Raw genomic sequence first — 23,568 nt, forward strand, 5'->3', positions numbered from 1 at the left:
GTAGGCAGGAAGTTCTTATGAATAATAAAACAGATCAGCAAACTGTGAGGTTTGTTGCTTTGTGGCTTTCGTGACTTTCAGGACTTGTTCCGGTCATAGCTGTGCATGGATATGTACACGTGTGTAGATCGGCACATCATGTGATGTACTGAGGTATGACACACAGCTCTCTTTTAGTCATGGAAAGACCATCACAGCTTTAACGGTCAAACGTTCAAAATATAAGATGTTTGTAATATCATTTTATTGTAACTCTATATTTTTAATGATTTGTAAGTTATTATTTAAAAATGTTTTGAAAAGTAAAGTAAAAATGGCAAACATCTTTAATTAGTGTCACTTGATCCTCTAATATCCTGATATTCTGCTTGAGAAACCTTCCTGTTTGTTTTTTCAGAAATTATAATAAGATTTTTATCAGGATGCAATAATATTGTAATATATGGAGATAACAAGATGGATAGAAATAGAATTGATATTAGAAAGTATAGTAGTTATTTAAAGTATGAATATGTTATATTGCATAAAAATAAGAATAATAATAGGAATTACATAAATAATAATAATAATAATAATAATAATAATAATTATTATTATTATTATTATTATTATTATTATTATTATTATTATTATTATTATTATTATTATTATTATATTATTATACCCCCTAGTAGGACCCATAGTTCGAAACCAACCCCTATTTTTCTTATTATGTTATCGTTTTTTTACCTTCATTTAGCCAATTCTCTGCACCAAATAAAATAAATGTTTAATGTCCATTTTTGAGGAGTTAAAATTTAGATAAATGAGATTCTACAGTAGGCAGGGGGAATTTATCAGGATGTATCGATATTATAATATATGGATATAATAGAATGGATAAAAGTATAGTAGTTATTTAAAATACTGTATAAATATTTTTATATTGCATAATGAAATGTATACTACTACTACTACTACTACTACTACTACTACTAATAATAATAATAATAATAATAATAATAATTATAATAATAATAATAATAATTATTATTATTATTATTATTATTATTATTATTATTATTATATTTATTATTATTACAATGTATATAAGTAAAATGTATTAAAATATAATTATAAAAACAGGTAAATCAATAATAATAATAATTATTATTTTATTATTATTTATTATTATTTATTATTATTAATATTATTATTATTATTATTATTAGTAGTAGTAGTAGTAGTAGTAGTAGTAGTAGTAGTAGTAGTGGTAGTAGTAATATTAGTACTTGGATAAAAGCGTCTGCTAAATGACTAAATGTAAATGTATTATTATTATTGTTATTATTATTAGTAGTAGTAATAATAATAAAAATAATAATAATAATAATAATAATAATAATAATAGTAATTGTAATTACAATTATTATTATTTTATTATTATTATTTTTTATTATTATTATTATTTTTTTTTTATTATATGGCCCCCTACTGGGTCCTATAATTCCAAACCAACCACTATTTTTATTTCTATACTATAATTTTTTTTACCTCTATTAAGTCATTTCTCTGCACTAAATAAAATAATTGTTTAATTTCCATTTTTTAGGAGCCAAATTATAGATAAATGAGATTCTATTGTGAGAAAATGAATACAATGTACAGAATACAAAATGTCAACCCTCACCAATATGGATCCATAAACATACACCACTTACATAAATGACGTTAAGCATGTCGTGATTCTTCATACGTAATGTGAGCCGGTGACGCTGACAAGCTCCTAATTTTATCTCTGCGCCTCGCCGTCAGTGTGAAGAGCCAGAGGGTTTGTGCCACGGTTGATAATAAGAGTTTTGTCATGGTTTTATTTAGCCCGCTGTGACCCTGTATTAAGGGCAAGGAAAAGGCGAGGATTGCAGAGCTGAAGACAAACCTAGAGAAACCGTTCAAAATATAAAAGATGAGGGGTTTGCTTGACTTGAAGTTAAAACTGTGTGTGTTGAACATCTGTGTTCAGGACAAGTCTCGAGCGAGGAGAGAAAGCCTGTCACAAATATATCCCGCATCGCTTTATCTGCAAGATGTCTAATGCAGTCTTGCATTTGCAATAAGATCTTGTTCTGTTATCCACTACCAGATGCTACAAATCAGCTCAGTGAAACATGCAGGGAATGTTAGAGTCTAGTGAACCGCACACATACTCTACTGAATGAGCCTTGCTGCTTATCTGGGAAAGCAGGTTTAAATCCAGCACTGGAAAAACAATTGCTGGTTTCCAAATATTTCCTTTATGTTGTCCCCACATAAACCGGTTGAGTTAACATCTTTGTTTTTACAAATTTAGGTGGATTGAACATAAAAAGTTGAACAAGAATTGTTTGAGTATGCAGCATGCTTGTACATTGAAAAAAAAATGCAGGGTTCCACACAATTCATTCATGTTGTTCCAACACAAATCAATTGAGTTAACATACAACTTTTAACCAATTTATGTGGATTGAACATAAAAAATTAAGTTGTCTCAATAAAATCTCAAGAATTGTGTTGTTTAGCTCATTTTAAATAAGTAGTTTGAACAAATAAAAATATATACAGTATATTTTTTGTGTACTATGAGTTTTACAGGAAATTCTATACCAGAAGATTAAATATTATGCAAGAAATCTACTTGACAATTAAAGTCACTAGTATCTTAGTACATATAATATGTTCTCCTTAGTGTATAGTTACCAGCAAATTAATATGTATATATTTATATTCTTACAACTTTGCTGTCTGTCATGTGTAAAGATGCTAGTGGTGTAAAGGATCACAAATCTCACAGTTCAGAACACACTTTGGTTTTTGACTCACAGATCGGACCATTTTTCAGATCAGCAAAAAAGGGAGGAGACCAATGTCATTTGCTTTTCATTTTTACAAAAATATTACTGCAAAAACCATTGGTTTTAACAAACAGAATTTAAAACCTGTAATTTTAATTTTTTTAAAAATCAAGAAAGAACCAAGTGAAAAAAAGGACAAAATTCAATACGAAAAATTATCTTTGCTACCGTTGCTGATAATGCTAAACATAGAAATCTACTATCCTGTACAATATCATATTTATTTTCAACTAATGATTCAATAGTTATCACATAAAACTTTACGTTTCATTAAAGGTGTATCATTTTTGAAAACCTATTCTATAACGTAATTTTGATGTATGTTTGTCGCCACCCAATGGTTACACAGTGTAATTGCTACAACATTCACTGGCGTCAAGTTTTATTAAACAATGATTTAAACATCAGTGTTTATATCTGAACTATTAACTGTTATTCCAGAACTTCTGTGTTATTTAATTGTTTGTAATTTACTGAAAAGTGTAAAAACTGAATCTATCTCAATCGAACACAGATTTGAATGCAGCGCTTCGAAGGATTAATAAACATGCAAATCATTATCATTTATCATTCATGTTGCGCGGTTTTGAATTGAGATTCTGATCTTTTAATGTTTAATTGTGCAGCTTTACACGGAATGCATTAATGCCTGGCTAAACAAGCAGTGACAGAAAACACCTTTAATTGATACCCTAAAGCACAGGTGTCAAACTCAATTCCTGGAGGGCCGAAGCCCTGCACAGTTTAGTTCCAACCCTGCTCCAAAACACTTACCTGTAGGTTTCAAACAAGCCTGAAGGACTCAATTAGTTTGATCAGGTGTGTTTAATTAGGGTTGGAACTAAACTGTGCAGAGCTGCGGCCCTTTTGAAACTGAGTTTGACATCCCTGCCCTAAAGCATTTAGGTTGAACCACAACTTTTTTCGTTATCATATTTTACGGTGAAGCCAATGTCTCTGCAATTGTTCTAAATGTTGAATTAACCTACAAGTTCAAACAAAGTTAATAATCCATGGGTCACGTGCTTTCCGAACTGTGGGTTGTGATCTGTGCGGATCACGAATCAACCGTGATCCATTACTCTCCTTATACATGTACTTTTCATACACAAGAAGCTGCTATGAGTATAGTTATCTGAATAATGATAACAATAATAATAATATTAATGATAATTAGTAATAAAACATCCTTGATTAAACCATTTACAGCCTAATGCTGGGTTCTCATCAAATGCAGAGCACCAAGTCACTTGCTTTAGTTTACTCACAGGATGTTTTTCAAGTTTTGTTTAAAAATGATTTGATTTTGCGCAGTAGATGTGCTTGAGGCTAATTCCATACTTTCGCAGATGGCATCTCTTACATTTCACGTCATTCACCTGCGCGATGATAGTTTGCCTTTATTTGCATTTTTACTTTGGGTGCGTCGCAATTAGTTATAATGTTCAGCAGTCAGGGCACTCATAAGAAAGTCAAACTATTTTCAAGCCTCAATTTCAAAATTCTTCAAATGCACGAAATCTGGAACAGGAAAATCAAGGAGCATCGATGCTCATTATGCTCCCTTAACGAAAGTTCAGAAGCACGGAACATGAACACGTGAACCAAATCATCAAAAATACCAACAAACAAAAGACATTTTTATATTAAGAAACTTATTTATTTATATTTAACACAAATGGACGTAGCTAGATAGGTTAAAAACAATTTAGCAAATATTTATAATTGTTTAATTATAACTGAGGTTGATGATGTTCTCATGTCACACTCAGTTCCCAATGTGTAGTGAACTAAGCTCACCGATGTCCTTATCAGTGACCGAATACATGTAAACGACCTATTGATCTACAACCTCAGGAACATTGTATCCATTGACTTTTTGTGTAACTTACTTAACATACACGTACATTACATACTCGAAGTGATGCTTGTTTCCAGAGAGCAGGTAAAACAAAAAACCAAAAGGTAAAAAATTTAATTAACAAGTTAATAACATGGTGAGAACGTGGTGAGATCTGAAAACATCGTAAAAATCAGGCAGCCAAAAGGGCTTTTCTTTTTCTGGATTGCTTTTAAAAACACTGCTGGTTGGGTTTAAAGAAGGCAGGGGGCAGGTCAATTGGTGCTTTTGAAAACACTGTCAGTTGATTTAGGGAAGGGATGGGGCTATCGGTTGGTCGGTCAGTCAGTCAGTTGACAGCAGCCTCTGGTGGATTTAAGTGAGAACAGCAGGTGAGAATAGCACTTGCGAGAGAAATTTGAGATCTAAAAAGCATAAGCAGCGACCTAATAATTTTAGATCAATTTACATTTTGTATTTATATTATGCGTGGTTGCTTTGGTCTGTTTGTGTTGTCACCTCAGCTGTTTTGTATAAGGAGGCTTGTTGTGTTGTCAAATTTGGTTTTGTCCTTATTTGTGTCATTGTTTTGTTTCTGCATGTTACACGACAACTACTAAACACATTCTTACATTCTGAATACACATTTTAACAGTATAAACTTCAGGTTGTTTTGTCTCCATGCTAACCTGTTGTCTGTTTCCGATCAGAAATCCCTCATTAGATGAGATGGAAGGTCACAGGTTTGATTCCCAGCACTTCCAGTTGAGGTGAGAAACTTCGTTTAGCTGTCCTTTCGGTTCTGATTGTTCATGCACACCACATATGCTTTCACTTTCTGTTATTTATCCCTGGAAACTATGGATTGCTTGAATAAAATGTGAAAGTGACAGTCAGATCAGTCATTCTGAGAGTTCAAATGTGATTTAGAAAGAGGAATTAATAAAAAAAAGGATGAAAAGCATGCCTGGTTGTCATTTCCTACAGGGATTTTTCAGGCTGTCATGACAGTATTAATGCAGGACATTAATTATTGCACAGAAATGTTACTTTTAATTTCATTCTCACTAATAAACAAAGCCAATGTACTTACAAATGTTGAACTAACTGGTTGCAGTTCCTTCCTTGTTCCTCTAACACATTTTCAGTGCCATGTTTTACACTCACTTTCTATTTTTTCTCTGTCTTTCTCTACCCTTCTCTCTCTCTGTTAGTGGACGACCGATATGGGTTTTTTGTAATTGTTGATTCCAAAATTAAAAATAAGATGGCAAATTACTCCTTTATTATATCATAGATATTCTGTATGACATGATAGATAATGCTATAGATCATGTATAGCATGATAGATAAAATATTGTAAAAATATTCAAATATAATCCAGTGATTGGACCCGTACATAGTCAATAGACCCTTTTCACCTGACGTGATGCAGTGTCTGGTTTTACTCCATGCAGTGTATCGTTACTTCCGCCTACACAGAACTCCCTATAGAGAACTCAGTCACCCAGTCAGCTGTATATTTGCTACAGATACAGTGAGATGGCAACTACTAATTTTTTCTGTCGTCTGCATTTAAGGTGAGACATCTGACATTAAAAATGTACAGATCATCCAGATTTCCGCTTGAACCAAGAAAATGGGACTTTAAACAGTCTATTGCATTGTGTTACAGTCTTTACCTCAGATGAAGTTTGTATATACTTCTCAGCATTTGTCAAATTAAGATTTCAGATGTTTACACGGGTGCTGAACATTTATGTCAGATTTATTATTGACATTTTTTGTGTCCTGATGCATGAGTATTAAATAAAACTGTGTGTGTTTTACTGTGGTTGTTTGCAGTGGACAGATGATTTCCAAACCCATTCATAATATTAACATTCTACTGCTCAGTTCTCTGACATTTTTTTAATATAAATATATATATATATAGGTATTTTATTCATGAACATAAAACATTTATGTCTATTTAATATTCAAATTAAATAAAATATCTAAACAATCTTTTATGTGACTTTTAATAATCAAACTAAATCATTATTAAATTTAACAATTGCACTAATAACACTAAAAAGACAGCATTTTAATTCAGTATGTTTAGATTATAAACTTATTTGTAAAATTATTAATTAAAGGTAGTACTAATATCAAATTAAATTCCACCTATTAGATGGCAGTAGAATACTGTCTTGATTCATTCAAATAGAGAAACTGAAAACAACTTTAATGGATCAATAATAATAAATTATGAAACTTATTGCATATATAGACATTTATACACATACTTATTAAGTAATATGAGAAGATTTAATAAAGAATTGCACTCACTGGAACATTTACATATAACAGATAATATAAATTTATATTCATAACAGCATCAAAGTAAAAATAAATTCATTATTGAGGAAATAAACGTAATTAATAAATGAAAAGGTTGCTAACATGTACTGTCTTTAAGAAGCAATAGCTTATTCCTATTGTTATTAACTTAAAGAATCATTTTTAAACTCATAAAGAAGTTCAGTATTGAAAAAGAAACATTTTGACACATGCCCAACGCTGTAGTAGTCTTGCCCAATGCCATTATAGTTTTATACTATAGTTTTTATTTATAATAGTAAATCAGATTGCGCAACATAAATAATTTCATTTGTACATTTTCCAGTGAAGTCTCTTATTCATTCTAAGGTAAACCGCAAATAAAAAATACACTGCGTTGCTGATAAGGGAAGTGACGTCATAGTGAAAAGGGTCTAAAGGGTTGTGGAAATACTTGACAACCCAAACAACAGTGGTGGACCATATGTGTCCAGATGCGCACTGTTTCTTTACAAAGTTAGATCTCCACCTGCTGTGCTGGCATGCACAATACTGTATTTAATTCATAATTTTCAAAAATCTATGCTAAAAACATTGAAGTCTGTATTCAAAATGTTTCAAAAAGGAGAACATCAACTATTACAAGAACTATGGTTTTGACTTTTATTTAAATGTCATGTTATAGGCCTGTTTAAGTATTCATTTGGAAACCAGATTACAAATGATTATATTTTGATGTTTAGCACTAGCTGATTGGCTAATTCTGCATATAATGCATATATCGGTCCGTCACTCCTATCTATCCATGCTCACCAGCGCACTAACCCTCGCTGCTCTGCTCTCTGCCTCTCTCTTTCTCTCCACACCAGGCCTCCAGAGCCAGTTTACAGCACTGTGAACAAACTGAGTGACCGCGCTCCCTCTCCCCGTCTCTACTCCCCCGTGGAGTTTGATAAAAGCCCCATGCACTCAATCCCTCACTTCCCTCACTATCACGTAGGCCTGCTCCCTGACTCCGAGATCACCAGGTACTGAGCACAGCGCTCTGCATGAGGCATGTTAATGAAGACGGTGTGATCACACCTCCCCATGTATGGTCACACACTTTTTTTTTGCATGCCACGCCCCATTTCAAAGTCATCTACATGCCCCACCCATCACATATACTAATCCTAGTCTTTTCTTAATTATCTGCAGAGGTGTGATACAGTGAAGATACTTTCATGTTTTGTGGGAAATCAAAATTAAGGGCTGATCACAACAAGCACGTTTTTCAGTTTGCAATGTAATGCCTTTTTGTTTACTTAAGAAAAAACAGGGCGCTACACTTTATGTTGCTATAAAACCACTATATGAATGGTCTTGGTGGTGGAGTACAAGACATCAAGTGGTTTTTCAAAGTTTTTTTTTAAACTGCAGGTGCACAGAACAATCTGTCAAAAAATTCACAGCAAGATGAGGCACAGGGGTGAATAAGCCAACCCAAGCTCATTCTGAAAACGTAGCCCAGCGGATGTTTCTGGAGACCGCAATTTACGTAGGGCTGCATTTCATTTTTTTCAAGCGAACGCTACGGGGCGGTGTGATGCCGCTTCTCTTTAAGCTAGCCGGCTGACGGCTCACCTCTGTGTAAAAGGCTTTCCTGCCGCTACTGGTTTGTCCGGTTAGCTTGTCGTGTAGGTCGGCGGAACGGTGACGACCGGGTTTGAGTCCGGGGAAGAGCGGTTCCAGAAATCAGTTAAGACAAAAACAGAATCCAAAAAATAAAGCTCAAAGTTCATAACAGGGAGAGGATGTGGTGAAATCCGAAAACCAGGTCAAAATCAGACGAGGGCTTTTCTTTTTCTGGACGACTTTTGTAAATCGTCACTTGGTTTTAGGGATGGAGGAGGAGGAGTGTGGGTCAGCTGATTGGCCGGCCACCCAGTCAATCGTTCAGACATTCAGTCAGTCAGTCGGACAGACGGCTCTACGCGAGAACAGTGCTGGCGCGAATGGCGAGCACTCGCGAGAGGCTTTCAAGACGCGAAAAAGCACGCACAACGGCCTCAATAAAACTGCACAAATACGTACCTCCCGGGATGTATTTTGCGGTCTCCAGAAACGTCCGAGGGGCTACGTTTCCAGAATGAGCCTGGGTAGGAATAAGCAGAGCAAAAAATCTTCACCTCCAATAATTTGTTTTAGAACTTGCGATATATTTGCCTATGAGGAAATAACTAGGAATAATAATAAAGAGCAGTATATACTGTATAATAATTAAAATAATAATAAGAGAATAGACGTTTGCAAAATCAAGCAGCATAACAAGCTTTTTTATGGCTAAAAACCAATTAAAGTAAACGAAACCAGAAGTCTCGAGGCATTAAGTTTCAAATGACTGAACCCGCACTTATGTTAAAGAATAAGGTCAATAGGGATGTGCAAATACCCAAACAACAATGGTGGACTATATGACCTTATGTCTGCAAATGTGTAACGTTTTTTTTTTACAAAGAAACATCACCACCTACTGGCCTGGCATGCATTATACTGTCTTTATTTTTTGATCATTTCCATTAATCTATGCTAAAAAGACTGTAAATAATCTAATAATGGTTTAAATGTTGTTTCAAAATGATGCTATTAAACCACTATGAATAGTCTTAGTGCTGGAGCGCATGACATCAGTTGATTTTTCTTTTGAAGTGCTTTCAACTGCAGGCGCACAGAACAATCTGTCCAAAAAAGCACAGCAAGATGAGGCATGGGGTCCATAAGCAGTGCAAAAAATGCTCACCTCCCATAGAAAGGCATTTTTAAAAGGCGCCTCTCACCACAAAAAATAATAATAAATAAATAAATTTTGGTGTGATCAGAGAACCTCCAAAACCATAACAGTTTACAACTAAGAAGAATAAATTATGTTTCTATGAAACCACTGTATAAATGGTCTTGGTGCTGGAGCGCATGACATCAGGTGATCTTTTTCCCTTTTTTTTTTTTTTTTTTTTACACACAACCATTCAAAGATATATTTTTTAAAAAGAATATCATAATATAAAAAGTACCAAAAGTAACCTATATAATTTTGATACATGAAACATAACTTATTTGACATATTTATAATATATTTAATAATTATATTAATTATATTATAATATAATTATATATTATTAATATAATATAATTACATTATTAATATTATATATTTATTTTTTCACATTTATTTTTTTTCTTTGCTGCAAATCAGTAATTTAGCCTAAACTACTGTTCTTTTGATCAATTTAATGCATCCTTGCTGACTAAATATCTAATTTCTTCTCTTTTTTAAAAGTAAGCTTATTAACTAATTACTGAAATATTAATATTTTACTAATCACACTTAATGGCCTTGTACATCTGATAATGGCAAAAAAAAACAGACCGTGTTTGCCATTTCTCTTTGACACCAATATGGAAAATGACATAAAATCCCACAAATGAGCAGCTCTTAAAGCTCTGCATAATTCTCATTGGCTTTTCTCTTTTAACAATGATGCAAAGTGCAAGTAGAGGGCACGAGCATGGAGATTGGTAGTTACTCATGACAGAAGTATAACTGAATCACATCTCTGCTGCAGCTGTCCACTAACTTCCTTCCCTTCCGCAGCCGCTGTCAATTTGTCTGTATTTTCATCTAGTTAGACTGTATTGCATATTGACAGCTTTTCTATGAAGGTCAGAGCTTGGCTGCTGTCATATGCGGTTTTGCTTGTGTGCCTGTGGCGTCTATTCAACATCAGTGCATCATAAATCAGAGCGGATTGATTTTATCTTCCTTATTTCCTGCCTAACTGATTTCACTTTTAGGTCCGGGCAGCAGCTTGTATGTTTAATTGGATATAAAACTTTATTAGCAATAACGCAACATCTCTCATCTCGCTGATTAAACGAGCAGGCATATAAATGTAATAGACCGGAGATGAACATAGTGTAAACGGGGATTCGGCCATGGAGGAAATGCACTTCGGGATTAAGAGACTTTCTGGTACAAACGGCTGAGTAATGTTTTGCTGTTATCCCAGTCCCGTACACAATGCCCCTGGCATGGGTGTGCTTTGTTTACCAGTTTGTTTAGAATTTAATTTTTAAGTTCATTACTCTATGAATTATAAAGCGCTGTCTAATTGGCTTCACTGGGATTTGGACTGATTTGCATTTCAGAACGCCAGCACGAACACCTAATGCATCGCTTAAATCCTCAGGACTGGCGGAAAAATAGAAGAAATAAATAAATAAAAGGCTTCATGAAAATGCCAGCGATAACATCTGTGATGAATGGATCGCTGTCTCTCATGTTCAGGGTCTGGCGGGTTTTGATGATGCTCTTCAAGGCAAAGCGCAGGCAGCAGTTTTATTAAAATGGCCAATTCTGTTTGACCGAGCATGTGAGAGTATCTGACCAAAAGGGAACAGTTCTCATTTTATGACGCATAAACACCAAAATCCTCTGCCTAAAAGCGCTGTTACTTCAGATTAGCTGTGTTTGAGTAGCTCCTGACAGCTGGCAGTTAAAAAACTGAATGTCTGATTCTGGAATGATCCTCATTTTGAATGGGTCTGTCTTCTTGTGCCAATTCTGCTTGTTCTCAAGAGATTGGCTCAAATAAAAAATTCAATTCAATTCAATTCAGCTTTATTTGTATAGCGCTTTTACCATGTAGATTTTGTCAAAGCAGCTTCACATAAATGGTCATAGTAACTAGAACAGTGTAGTTCAGTTTTTAGTGTTTAAGTTCAGTGCAGTTCAGTTTAGCTCAGTTCAGTGTGATTTAAAATCATTACTGACAGTTCAAACACTGAAGAGCAAATTCATCGATGCGTAGCTCTACCAATCCTTAACCATGTACTTATCTATTAAGAAGCAGTACTTACCTCTAAAAATGTATTTCCAAGGTTATTTTTACCTTCATTAGGACATGTTTTATATTTACCTTATTAACACTGGAACTACATACAGTATAACTGGATAACTAATGGCCATAGTGGATATAAGACTGTACTAAATATTTTCTGTCACGTTATATTTACGTTAAAAGATTGTAGAATCAAGCTTTGAATATTTAGAATATTTTATGACAACATTACCCTAAAAATATGATATATACAAAATTTGTAATAGCTTATAATTTGTATGAATTACTAGGCCACGCGCAATGGTGTATACCTCACTTTCTCCACAGTGATATTGGTAATTTAAAAGAAATGTCTGAAGTAAAGTAATGTTTTTGCAATCTAAAAGTTAAGTATTTTTCTAGCAGAGCTAGGCAGCAGAGGCATGCATATTCACAATGATCTCTTAAAATGCATGCTGCCAATTTGACAGTTATGGCCATTCATGGTGGAAATACTCAGAACTACTACTATAACCATACTTTAATTATGGGTTTTATTTGAACAAAGTTGTTACATTTTAAAAATGGTCAAAATGACTATGTCTGTGGGTCTAGGGCCCTATCATACACCCATCGCAATAAGGCACAAGACATGCATGACATGATTTGTTGCTATTTTCAGACCAGCGCAACAGTAATTTTCATGTTTTGTGCCACGTTGTTTAAATTACAATCTATTTGCAGCACTTTGTGGACTCACAGTTATGCGCCTATGCAGGTTGAAATGCTTACACATTGCTTAATACACACAGGATGTACAGCAATACACAAATATCTTTACATAGAAAAAGTTAAAGGATTAAAATGTTAAAAAGAATATATTATTTACCACATAAATAGAAAAATCACTACCACCATGTCTTCGCCATCTCGTTTTTTTTTTTTTTTCAGTTAATTCATGACATTTTGCATTTGTATAATATTATTATTATTAGCAGCATTATTTATTATATGCATATTTATTTTGTTTTAATAAAAACAAGCTTAGATTTGTCCCCCTATCGGGTTTTGGAGACATATGGATCACTAAATGGGGCATAAGAATAGGATGTGTATTTGGTTCATTCAGTCATTTTTTTTTCGGCTTAGTCCCTTTATTAATCTGGGGTCGCCACAGCGGAATGAACCTCCAACTTATCCAGCATATGTCTTACGCAGAGAATACCCTTCCAGCTGCAACATATCTCTGGGAAACATCCACACACACTCATCTACACTCATACACCACGGACAGTTTAGCCGACCCAAGTCACCTGTACTGCGGGGAGAACATGCAAGCTCCACACAGAAACAGCAACTGACCCAGCCGAGTCTCGAACCAGCGACCTTCTTGCTGTGAGGCGAAAGCACTACCTACTGCTCCACCGCGTCGCCGTATTTGGTTATAACTCAATATAAATTGTTAATGTATTCATTTGCTGTAAATTAGAACTGTATTTAGAAATAGTTTAGAAATAGTTTTCAAACAAATGTTTGCGCGAAATTAAATATGTAGGCTAAAGGATGTCTTCAGTGGCATGCGTACAATACCGTTTCCTCATGAACGAAAGTAAAGGAGTAAAGTAAAAAGTAAAAGTTAAGTAAAGAGACAGTAAAAGGCAGAATGGAGGAGGAGGCTCATTCTTTATCCTCACAGCAGATGGTTTGTTTAATATTTTTTTTCACTAGTGAAGCAGTACATCTACATTCCACTTTTCATGTCCACTCTTAAAGGGAATGTTAGATGAGACTCTTATTAGTTTAATGCACGTTACGCTCAAAACACACCCTTAACCATATTTTTCCATCCTTAAAATTGCAAAAGTGCATTCTGACATGCCCTTAATGCTTTTACTTTAGACTTTTTGCACCTAGATCATGAACATAGAGCCCCTAGTGTTAACTGCAGTGTATATTTGATGTGATGTAATGTCAAATACCACCAACCTGATTTCACCAAGTAGGACATTTTCCTGGATTAACATCTATGTTGATCCTGGAACAATATTCCAATCAGCCAATCAGAATTAAGGTATACATTTGCTGTTTATGTTATGTTTAGGCTTACGTTTAGGTTTATGCACTTCTACATGAGTGTTATCTAATACTTATTCTCATTTGATTTTGGGAATATTTTACAGTTTTAGTTGGGTTTAGGGATATAGGAATAGGTATGGATTAAATTTTCGAACAAAAATTATGTTCCAGGATCAACATAGGTTTGCATTGTGCTTGGCAAAATTGTGACGTGCATCAAATACTAAAGTCTACTGGATGTAGAATTCAGAACGCTTGTTTTAGTGGTGACTGTTAAGTGAAGTGCTTCAAGTGACGTATTTTTCATCCATGCCATACTGAATCTTATTATACAGTGATGCAATCACCCAAAATGCTAACCATAAAGTTCTATTTTGTTCGGTGACAGCTAATATTTTAAAATTGAATGTACTTGCTTGATTCCTTCAATTCAAGACTTTTTCAATAACCTTCAGCTATAATGACATTTATAATGCATTTAATTTAAATGCTCTTGATTTGAATTTTGCCTTTTTTGTGGCATTTTTGCTTAGAAGATACTACTATAAACAGTAATAAAGTAAATTGCTAAATTATGCACCAAGTAGAATCTATTCAGTCTCGTAATTCCCTTTGATTTGATTTCAATTCACACATCTTTGATGTTTTCTAACCATGCATCCACTTAGCGATGGTTTACTAATGTAAGATAATCAACAACCTCAAGCATGGTTCCCAATTGTAGGGGTGTAAATCATATCTTATGTATTTCAGAGGATTGAGAAATCTTGTCATCTCTGAATCATGGCTCAGGAGGGAGAATCCCTTACATCATTCAATTCAGATCCAAACGGATGAAGCCGTTTAACAGAATTACTCTTGCTTCCTGAGCGCTTCTGTAGCCATGTGCCATAACCATTCAATAGGCAGTGTCCCCTACACCGGCTTCTCGCTGATCTGAAGTGATAGTTTTTGTTTGTAACATGATTAATAATATTGTTTGGGGCTAAAAGCGAAGGGTGCATGCTAATTGCGTTTTGCTGATGTGGACATTTTTGCAGTGACATGGACCATAAATCACTGTTCCACCAAGATTTTGTTACTTCTAATTTGTGTGACTTGTGTTCCTGTTAGAGCTGGATAAACTATAGCTTAATCTAGTTTGCTGACAGATTTCTGAAATATGCTTCTGGAGAATGCAAATAACAAAAGTGAAATGAGAAAGTCATTGCTAACAGTGCCAGGTGTTGTGTGTATTAGTGTATTATGGTTTGTATGAGAAGAATACTAATTCTGACGCTTTTTAAAGTATGCTTTTTCATCTTTTATTCATAGATCGTATCTTGAGCGGGGATATGAAGATTAAATTAGCTTAATTTATTAGCAGTATTTGCTTAGACAAAAAATAAAAGATTTGAACAACACTCCACACATACCAAGTGTTAATCCTTAGTACTTGCTTTTATCAATTTTACCTTGTTATAGTTTTAAAAATGTAAGCTGCGAAAATTTTGTATACTATTGCTTCTATGCCAGGGCTATTCAATTAGTTTGTCATGGAGGCCAGTTCATGAAAAACATGCCAAATGAGGGGCCGGAAAGATATGACTTGTAATATTAGTGATGACTCAACAGCATATAAGAGCCCATAAGCTGTATTTTTGCTCCTTAAGACACCCACATTGGCTTTTTCTACATTAAAACATTAATATGATGTATTTTGCAACTTCATAACATCATAACAACATTGTACAATGTGGCTTTTTTTACAAACATATTCAAATGTTGTGTTTCAAACACATTCATACAGTATCTTGTATTTTTAACTGCGTAACAATTAAGGATGCAACGATTATACATTTTGCTTGTACGATTAAAGTCTGAAGAATAATCATGGTTTCACGCTTATCACGATTATTATGCATTTATTAAATTTAAAACACTACTAGTTTAGAAAACCACAAGAAAACTGCTTGTATTTTGAAGTGCTGTTTTATTACTGCTCAGCAACCAAATACAGCACAAAATATTAATAAAAAACAAACACTAGTCCATTTCTCTCTTCGGACTTAAGTTTTTAAAAGTTTTTACTTTAAACATGAGTGATGATTTTACAATGAAAGTAAATGACAGAACAATTAATACATAAATAAAAATAAGAATAAATAAAAAATTGTATTTGTCAAATGTTAATTTAAGCTATAAATTAGCTAAGAATTTAAATGAACCGTTGTTATTATATGCGTTCATACATGCATATTCATTGTAATACTTTGTCTAACGTATCTGTTGTTTACATTGCACTGAAAGTCACGCACAACTCTCACCACTACAGCGTGAGATAATTTCTACTGTGTGCACCTGGAGAGCGTGAGTGCGTCGATCTGCTTGCGAGCCGTGTACTCATGTCTCTTTTGTAAATAATGAACTTGCGTGTGGAAAAGATGCAACATGTTAACGGCCTGCTGCTATAGTTAATCCAGTGGGCGTGCGTATTAGCCTCAGTATAAGCTTGGAACTTTAAACTAGCACACATTTGGCATAACTTTGTTTAATTGTAGCAGTTTTGTTCTGTGCAACAGGAACACAGTGTTAAGATGCCTTTACGATTAATTAACCGTAATGAATTAAAGCGAGGTTAATAGTGAAATCGGCTAATCATTGCATCCCTGTAAAGATATCAATGCATTGTAAGGCATTTTTTTACAAACATATCCAAATGTTTCCGGCTGCCCGCACCACTCGTTTAATGTCACTTGACTCACTCTCTGCGCAGCCTTCAACTGCAGCTCATGCTGCATTAAACAGATGCACGTCACTTCATAACTATAGTGGCCATTTTTCGGCTTAACTAAATTTAGTTTCGATGTCTTGGTCACACTATTTGGAGGGTCTGAACAAATTGTCTCAATGGCCGGGTTCGGCCTGCAGGCCGCCGTTTGAATAGCCCTGTTCTATGCAAATGAAGGACTACTGGGACATTCCAAGCACGGCATGGTAGTTGTTAGTTTCTCACAGCTCCAATACACATCTCTGCCATTTCCTTACAGTAACCATATGTTTTTCAGCATATACAATTACTCTTCTCGTGATTTTCTTTCTTAAAACTTTGTCATATTTGGTGTTATTTGACAGTTTAATAATTAAGAATTATAGTGATGAAATCAACAGAGACATTGATTTATTTCAATTTACAATCTATTTACTATTGTTGGTTCATGTCCTGAGCAGTGTAGGTTAATGTAAACTTTTCCCCTACTTTATCTCCTCAACTTTGCTTTAAAGTTTAGCTGGTTTAGGGGTTTGGTATTTCACTCATGTCTGACAATGCTTTGCTCAGGATATGAGAAGGAAAGATAACTGTTGATCGTGGAGAATAGCTTTTACTCTGCTTCTCCCGCACACCAGTACGTAGCTGTAATGTGAAGTGGACGCTGACAACACAGGTGCACATCCAAATGCAGAGTTTATTATGCAGAGGTGGTCAGGCAAGCAGCGGTCAACACGGGGACAAACAGATGTACACAGGGAATCCAGGGTCGTGGTCATAAAACAGACGGATGGTTAAAAAGGCAGGTAGCAGACAACATAAACAAACAAACATGGTGAGGGTCAAAAACAAAGCAAAGCAAGGCAAACGTGTCGTAATGTTACCAAACAGTATTGACCTTATTCTTCTATGTAGAATTGCACTCATTTTTAGATTTTTTTTATTTTTGGCCTTTTTGCCTTTATTAGATAGGACAGTAGTGAGACAGGAAGCAAAGTGGGAGAGAGAGAGGGGGGGTAGGGTAGGGAAATGTCGTCGAGCTGGGATTCAAACTCGCGACGCCCTGACGAGCTATTGCACCATATGTCAGTGCGCTAACCACTAGGCTATTGCGCCGACGAATTGCGTTCATTTTTACGATTGTTTTTTTAAACGTCCGATTCAGTCGCCTATGAGAGAAATGACTAGGAATACTAAACGGCAGAAAACTGTCAAATTACTTGCTCTACAAACAAGTGCTTGCAAGACTATACAGACCAAGTGGAATAATATAATAAGAAAATATCAGTTTGCAACATCAAGCAGCATAACGAGCTGTTTTTAACATCTAAAAATAAATGGAAATGAATGACATTGGAAGTCTCGAACCAAAAAGATCCAAATGGCTGTGCCCGCTTGTATGTAAAGAATAAGGTAAATAACAAGACTCAGCACAGAAGTGTGTGTGAGTGCTCTGTTTATGGTCCATGTAATTTATTATGAACAGCTTCAGCTCTGTTTGTGTGTGTGTGTCATCACCAGAACTTGATTAAAATTAATTAAATTCGAGTCAGTTAAATAATTGACTTAAACACACCATCCTTCAAGTGCTTTCTGTTTTCGATTATTGGCTCAGAATAGCAGCGTAAGCTTCAAGCCTTACACAAATATATAGATAAAAAAAATAATAATAAATATGATCACACTAGCTATTTTAATAGTGATGTAACTTATTTAACTCTTTTTTTAAATGGTTAAATATGAGGTAAAACTAATGTTTTGGCATTGTTTTAATAAACTAGCGTCTAAAAGTAAAAGATAAACTGTATTGTCATCATATGAATTATTAAAGCTTATCATTAAATATTTATGATCAATTTTAATGAGCTGGTGTTTTTGTTTAATGTATTCTTTGGCTGTTTACTCAGAAGCAAAATGTACTCTATAGATGTTAGATTCTCAGAAAAGCAAGGAAACTACGTCCGTGATTTGCTCTTTATTCCCTAGATGTCCTTCGCGATGCATTGTGGGACATGCGCTTCAGTGAACCGGCAAATAATGAAAGCATCTCATCATAACTTTGTCTTCTCTCTCTCACTGGTAGTTGCCATTACAGCTGCATCTCGCATTGATAAATGGTGCAATTTCTGTCAAAACCTCAGCTTTGTAAACACCAACCTCCTATATATACCAAGAATTTGCCAATTTCTCTTGGGAGAACACAACAGCTTTTCTTTAAAAAAACAAAACAAATGTTCAGTGTTCACAGTTGTGTCATCCTTAAAACTTCCCTAGAGGAGCCAACTTGGCCTTTAAGAGGGGCAGAAAATGAAGCAGAAAAGATTTGATTGCATTTGCTGAGCGTATTGGGTTCACCGCTGTGATTCAGACAGTCAAAGGTGCAGAAGAGGCTGCTATCTGGAGACTCAATTGAGCTCCGGAGTTAAAAGGCCATCCAGTTCTCTTGCTGAGAGAGCGCTTTTGAGGACGGCGGGTGGTGTGTGCGTATCAATACATGTGTTAACGTTTCTGCTCGCCAGCTAAATTGCTCTGCGAGTGTTTCTCTGAGGGTGTGAATCTGATGAAAGTCTATTGATTTTGTCGAACTGTTTTGGATATGTTTGAGGATGTTGATTGATCAGCAGCACTTATAGATTGGCAACATGGAGAGTAGAAGCCTCGGTAGACATTTATGGTTTTAATTTAGAGGTCCCGGTTGTTGAACTTGATTTTTCTCCATGTGAAACAGAAATGGAGTAAAGGTATGATGAATGGATGGATGGATGGATAGATGGATGGATAGACATGAGTGGATGGATAGGGATGTATGGATGGGTGGATATACAGATGGATGGATGGATACATGGATGGATAAACTGATGGATGAGGATGGATGGATGGATGGATGGATATACAGATGGATGGATAGACATGGATGGATGGATGATGGATGGATGGATGGGTATTCGGATGGATGGATGGATGGATGGATGGATGGATGGATGGATGGATGGATGGATGGATGGATGGATGGATGGATGGATGGATGGATGGATGGGTATACGGATGGATGGATGGATGGATAGACATAAAAATGGATGTATGAACGGATAGATAGATAGATAGATAGATAGATAGATAGATAGATAGATAGATAGATTGATAGATAGATAGATAGATGATAGATGGATGGATGGATGGATGGATGGATGGATGGATGGATGGATGGATGGATGGATAGATAGATAGATAGATAGATAGATAGATAGATAGATAGATAGATAGATAGATAGATAGATAGATAGATAGATAGATAGATAGATAGATAGGCAGGCAGGCAGGCAGGCAGGCAGGCAGACAGACAGACAGACAGACAGACAGACAGACAGACAGACAGACAGACATCTTTCTAGTACCGGGTTGGACTTCCTTTTGCCTTTAGAACTGCCTTAATCCTTTGTGTTAAAGATTCAACAAGGTACTGGAAATATTCCTCAGAGATTCTGGTCCATTCTGGACATGATAGCATCACACAGATGCTGCCGATTTGTCAGCTACACATCTATGATGCGAATCTTCCATTCCATCACATCTCAAAGGTGCTTTAATTGATTGAGATCTGTTGACTGTGGAGGCCATTTGAGTACAGTGAACTCATTGTCATGTTTAAGAAACCAGTTTGAGATGATTCACACTTTATGACATGATGCGTTATCCTGCTGAAAGCCGCCATCAGAAGATGGGTACACTGTGGTCATAAAGGGATGGACATGGTCAGCAACAACACTCAGGCTGGCTGTGGCATTAACACGATGCTTAATTGGTACTAATGGGCCCAAAGTGTGCCAAGAAAATATCCCCCACACCATTACACCATCACCACCAGCCTGAACCGTTGATTCAAGGCAACGATTCAAGGATCCATGCTTTCATGTAGTTGATGCCAAATTTTGACCCCACTATCTGATAGTCTCATAAGAGTCATTTGAATTAACCAGAAATCACTTCCCATCAAATGTGTTGCTGAACTCTTGTGTACAGAACAAGATTAAGCTCTGAAAAGGAAAGTGACAGCTGTATTTAGCTGCACAGCATGTGTGTCCAATAGATGACGTATAACAGGATTAATGATACTCTTTAAAGGACACCTTTAAATGCTCTGACTGAAAACAACCATGTGTTTGCATGTTAGCAGTCATCTAGAAATCTCTGAAAGCCCAGACGGTGTTAAAGAAGAAAAATCCATGAAGGTGTTTTTGCTTTTGTCGAGCACCAAAATATGCAACTGTTCAAGACTGAGAGCTGCAGAAGCTCTGCAATTCCTTTGCTTTATTGAGGTTGAATGTAGTTATTTTGCCATCTGACAGGAGCACACCAACCCATTATAAACGACAGCTGATATTTCACGTGGATGAGGCTGCCGGCACATTTTCATATTTATAACGCTCTTACGGCAGAGGATGGAAAGAAAGGGAGGAAGAGTAACACAAGGTGACAGTGAATAAATGGCGTTGGGTGGAGATGTGTGAGGAGCTGCATGTGAAATGCCAATCGCTCCTCAAGTATTGTGAATGGAAAACGAGTGTAATCTGTTTGGTTTGTTTTCCTGTTTGGCTCTGAGCTGGGACTGATAAACAGTGGCTGTTTGTAATCTGGGGCTGAGGTGCTCGGGGAGGCAGACAGGAGTCTCTATCAGTGTTTTGCAGCCGGTCGAGAGAAAGAGAAAGGGATGAAGGAGAAGTCTGGAGGATGGAAATGTGAGTGAAAAGATTGAGAGTTAAATGACGGGGCGTTTAATGCACTCAGCCCTGCTCTGAGCCAAACATTACTCAAAATAAATCTATATGGAGAGTCAAATACCTGCTGATCAGCATATCATTATTATCTTCTGACTCTAGATCAGCTGTCATGGATGGTCATCTGAGTGATAGCTGCAGTCATGATGTACAGTATAAGCTGGAATAATGCAGAGCTATTTTAATATTTATTTATATTAGGGCTGGGCGATATGGCAAAAAGTCAACCTCAGTAATTATTTACCATATTAAACGATAACAATATATATTTCGATATCAGTTGTTAGTGCTTCCAGATTTGAAAGAGTATCCCAACAATAACTGATGCCACAAAAATGAAAGCGTCTATTAAATGGTACAACATTTTCAGCTCGTAGATCAATATAGAGTAAAAATGTCCAGGGCTTATCATTATTATTTGACCTAAATATTGTAGTGGTTCAATATAAAATTATTTATCAGCCTAGCCCTAATTTATATATATTTGCTATTGGTAAAGTCACCATAAAATTATTATTTTTTTATTCATATTTTGAGTCATAGTGTTTACTATAAATTGTTTTCCTCTTTGTTAAACAATGTGTAGTCATTTTTAAATCATTTTAATTAATATTTATCAATAATTGTTTCATGTCAACTTTAATCTTTTTTTTTTCAGTGCTCAGCGTGAGTGAGTACACCCCCTTTTGAAAATGAATATTTTTATCCATTTCTCAGTGAATATAGACAATAATATTTGGTGCACTTAAACAGCACAAATGTATTCAGCATATATATCTATCATATTATATCTATTAAAGTGTTTGGTCATTGAACATCTTTAGAAATAAAAAGATTTTTATTCAAACAAGTCATTGCAAAAAAATTTTACAAACTACAACATTTTAATTAAATTGTATATTTTTTTATGTTTCGCTTGATTATTTTTTCCTGTTTATTAAAATTGTATTTAATATTTCACCCCCCAAAAAAATTAGCACAGTGATCTTTTTTTCTTTCCTAATTTTTCTTTATCGTTTCTAATCTAGGTTATATACACAAATATATTATTGTAAAGCATCTTATGTAAAATAATAATTCATTAGAGAGATCTGTTAGGGGTGTACTCGTGCATGCTGAGCACCATAAATAAAACTCATGTTTTTAAATAACTGTTTGCATATACATGTCTTATTATTATGAAATATTGCAATATTAATTTTATCTGTTTGTTTTGTTTTAAAAATTAATAAAAAGTAACTTTTTAAATATCTGGTTGACCTTAACATTATTTTTATCAGTCATATAATTATTAAGAATTTTAGATTTGTACTTAAAAAATGTTTTTGTTTTTTGTTTGTTATCAGAACTTACTCGTAGTTTAACCATTACAATGAAACTGCAAATACTGTAGCACATTTTAGTTAAGTATTGCATTTTCAAGTAAAAATTAAACAAAACAGTCCAATATCTTTTTTAAAATTTGAACTATTATTTTACAGAATATTTCTTTCTTTTTCATTTATGTCAATTGATTTACTGTCTACACTGTAAAAAATGCAATTCCTTCATGTTGTCCCAATACAAATTAAGTTAGTTAATTGTTGCGGCACAGTGGCTCAGTGGTTAGCACTGTTACCTTTGCCAGTTGGCATTTGTGTGGGGAGTTTGCTTGTCCACCCCGTGTTCGTGTGGGTGCTCCGCCTTCCCCCACAGTCCAATGACATGCGGAATAGGGGAATTGGATTAACTAAATTGACCATAGTATATGAGTGTGTATAAGTGTTTCCCAGTACTGGGTTGAAGCTGGAAGGGCATCCACTGCGTAAAACATATGCCGGATATTTGGCGGTTCATTCCGCTGTGGCGATCTCTGAAATAGAGACTAAGCTGAAGGAAAATGAATGAATAAATTAACTTAATTGTTTGTGCTTTTTTGTTTTTGTTTTTGTTTTTGTTGAGCATAAAACAATTATGTTGTCCCCCCACAAAAACTCAGAAATTGAATTGATTCAGCTCATTTTATTTTGAACAAGCAGCATCTTTTTAAAGTCTAAAGTGAGCTAAACGTTTTTACTATTGTCACTTTTTTTCTTCTGTG

General features: G+C 35.0%; 1 protein-coding gene across 6 annotated transcripts in view; it reads left to right on the plus strand.

The window, feature by feature from the left end:
* The window catches only part of dlg2 (discs, large homolog 2 (Drosophila)), a gene marked incomplete at its 5' end in the record, with an annotated part of 395,575 nt that overhangs the window by 273,395 nt on the left and 98,612 nt on the right, over positions 1-23,568 (plus strand). For 5 of the 6 annotated variants that reach the window (NM_001443107.1, NM_001012378.4, NM_001443110.1 and 2 more), the window contains 1 exon segment: positions 5,421-5,480. In NM_001443107.1, coding sequence (NP_001430036.1) covers positions 5,421-5,480 — 60 coding nt within the window. 6 annotated transcript variants of the gene reach the window in all.

This window comes from Danio rerio, chromosome 10, assembly GCF_052040795.2.
Source record: "Danio rerio strain M-AB ecotype USA chromosome 10, GRCz13ab, whole genome shotgun sequence".
Taxonomy (NCBI): Eukaryota; Metazoa; Chordata; class Actinopteri; order Cypriniformes; family Danionidae; genus Danio; species Danio rerio.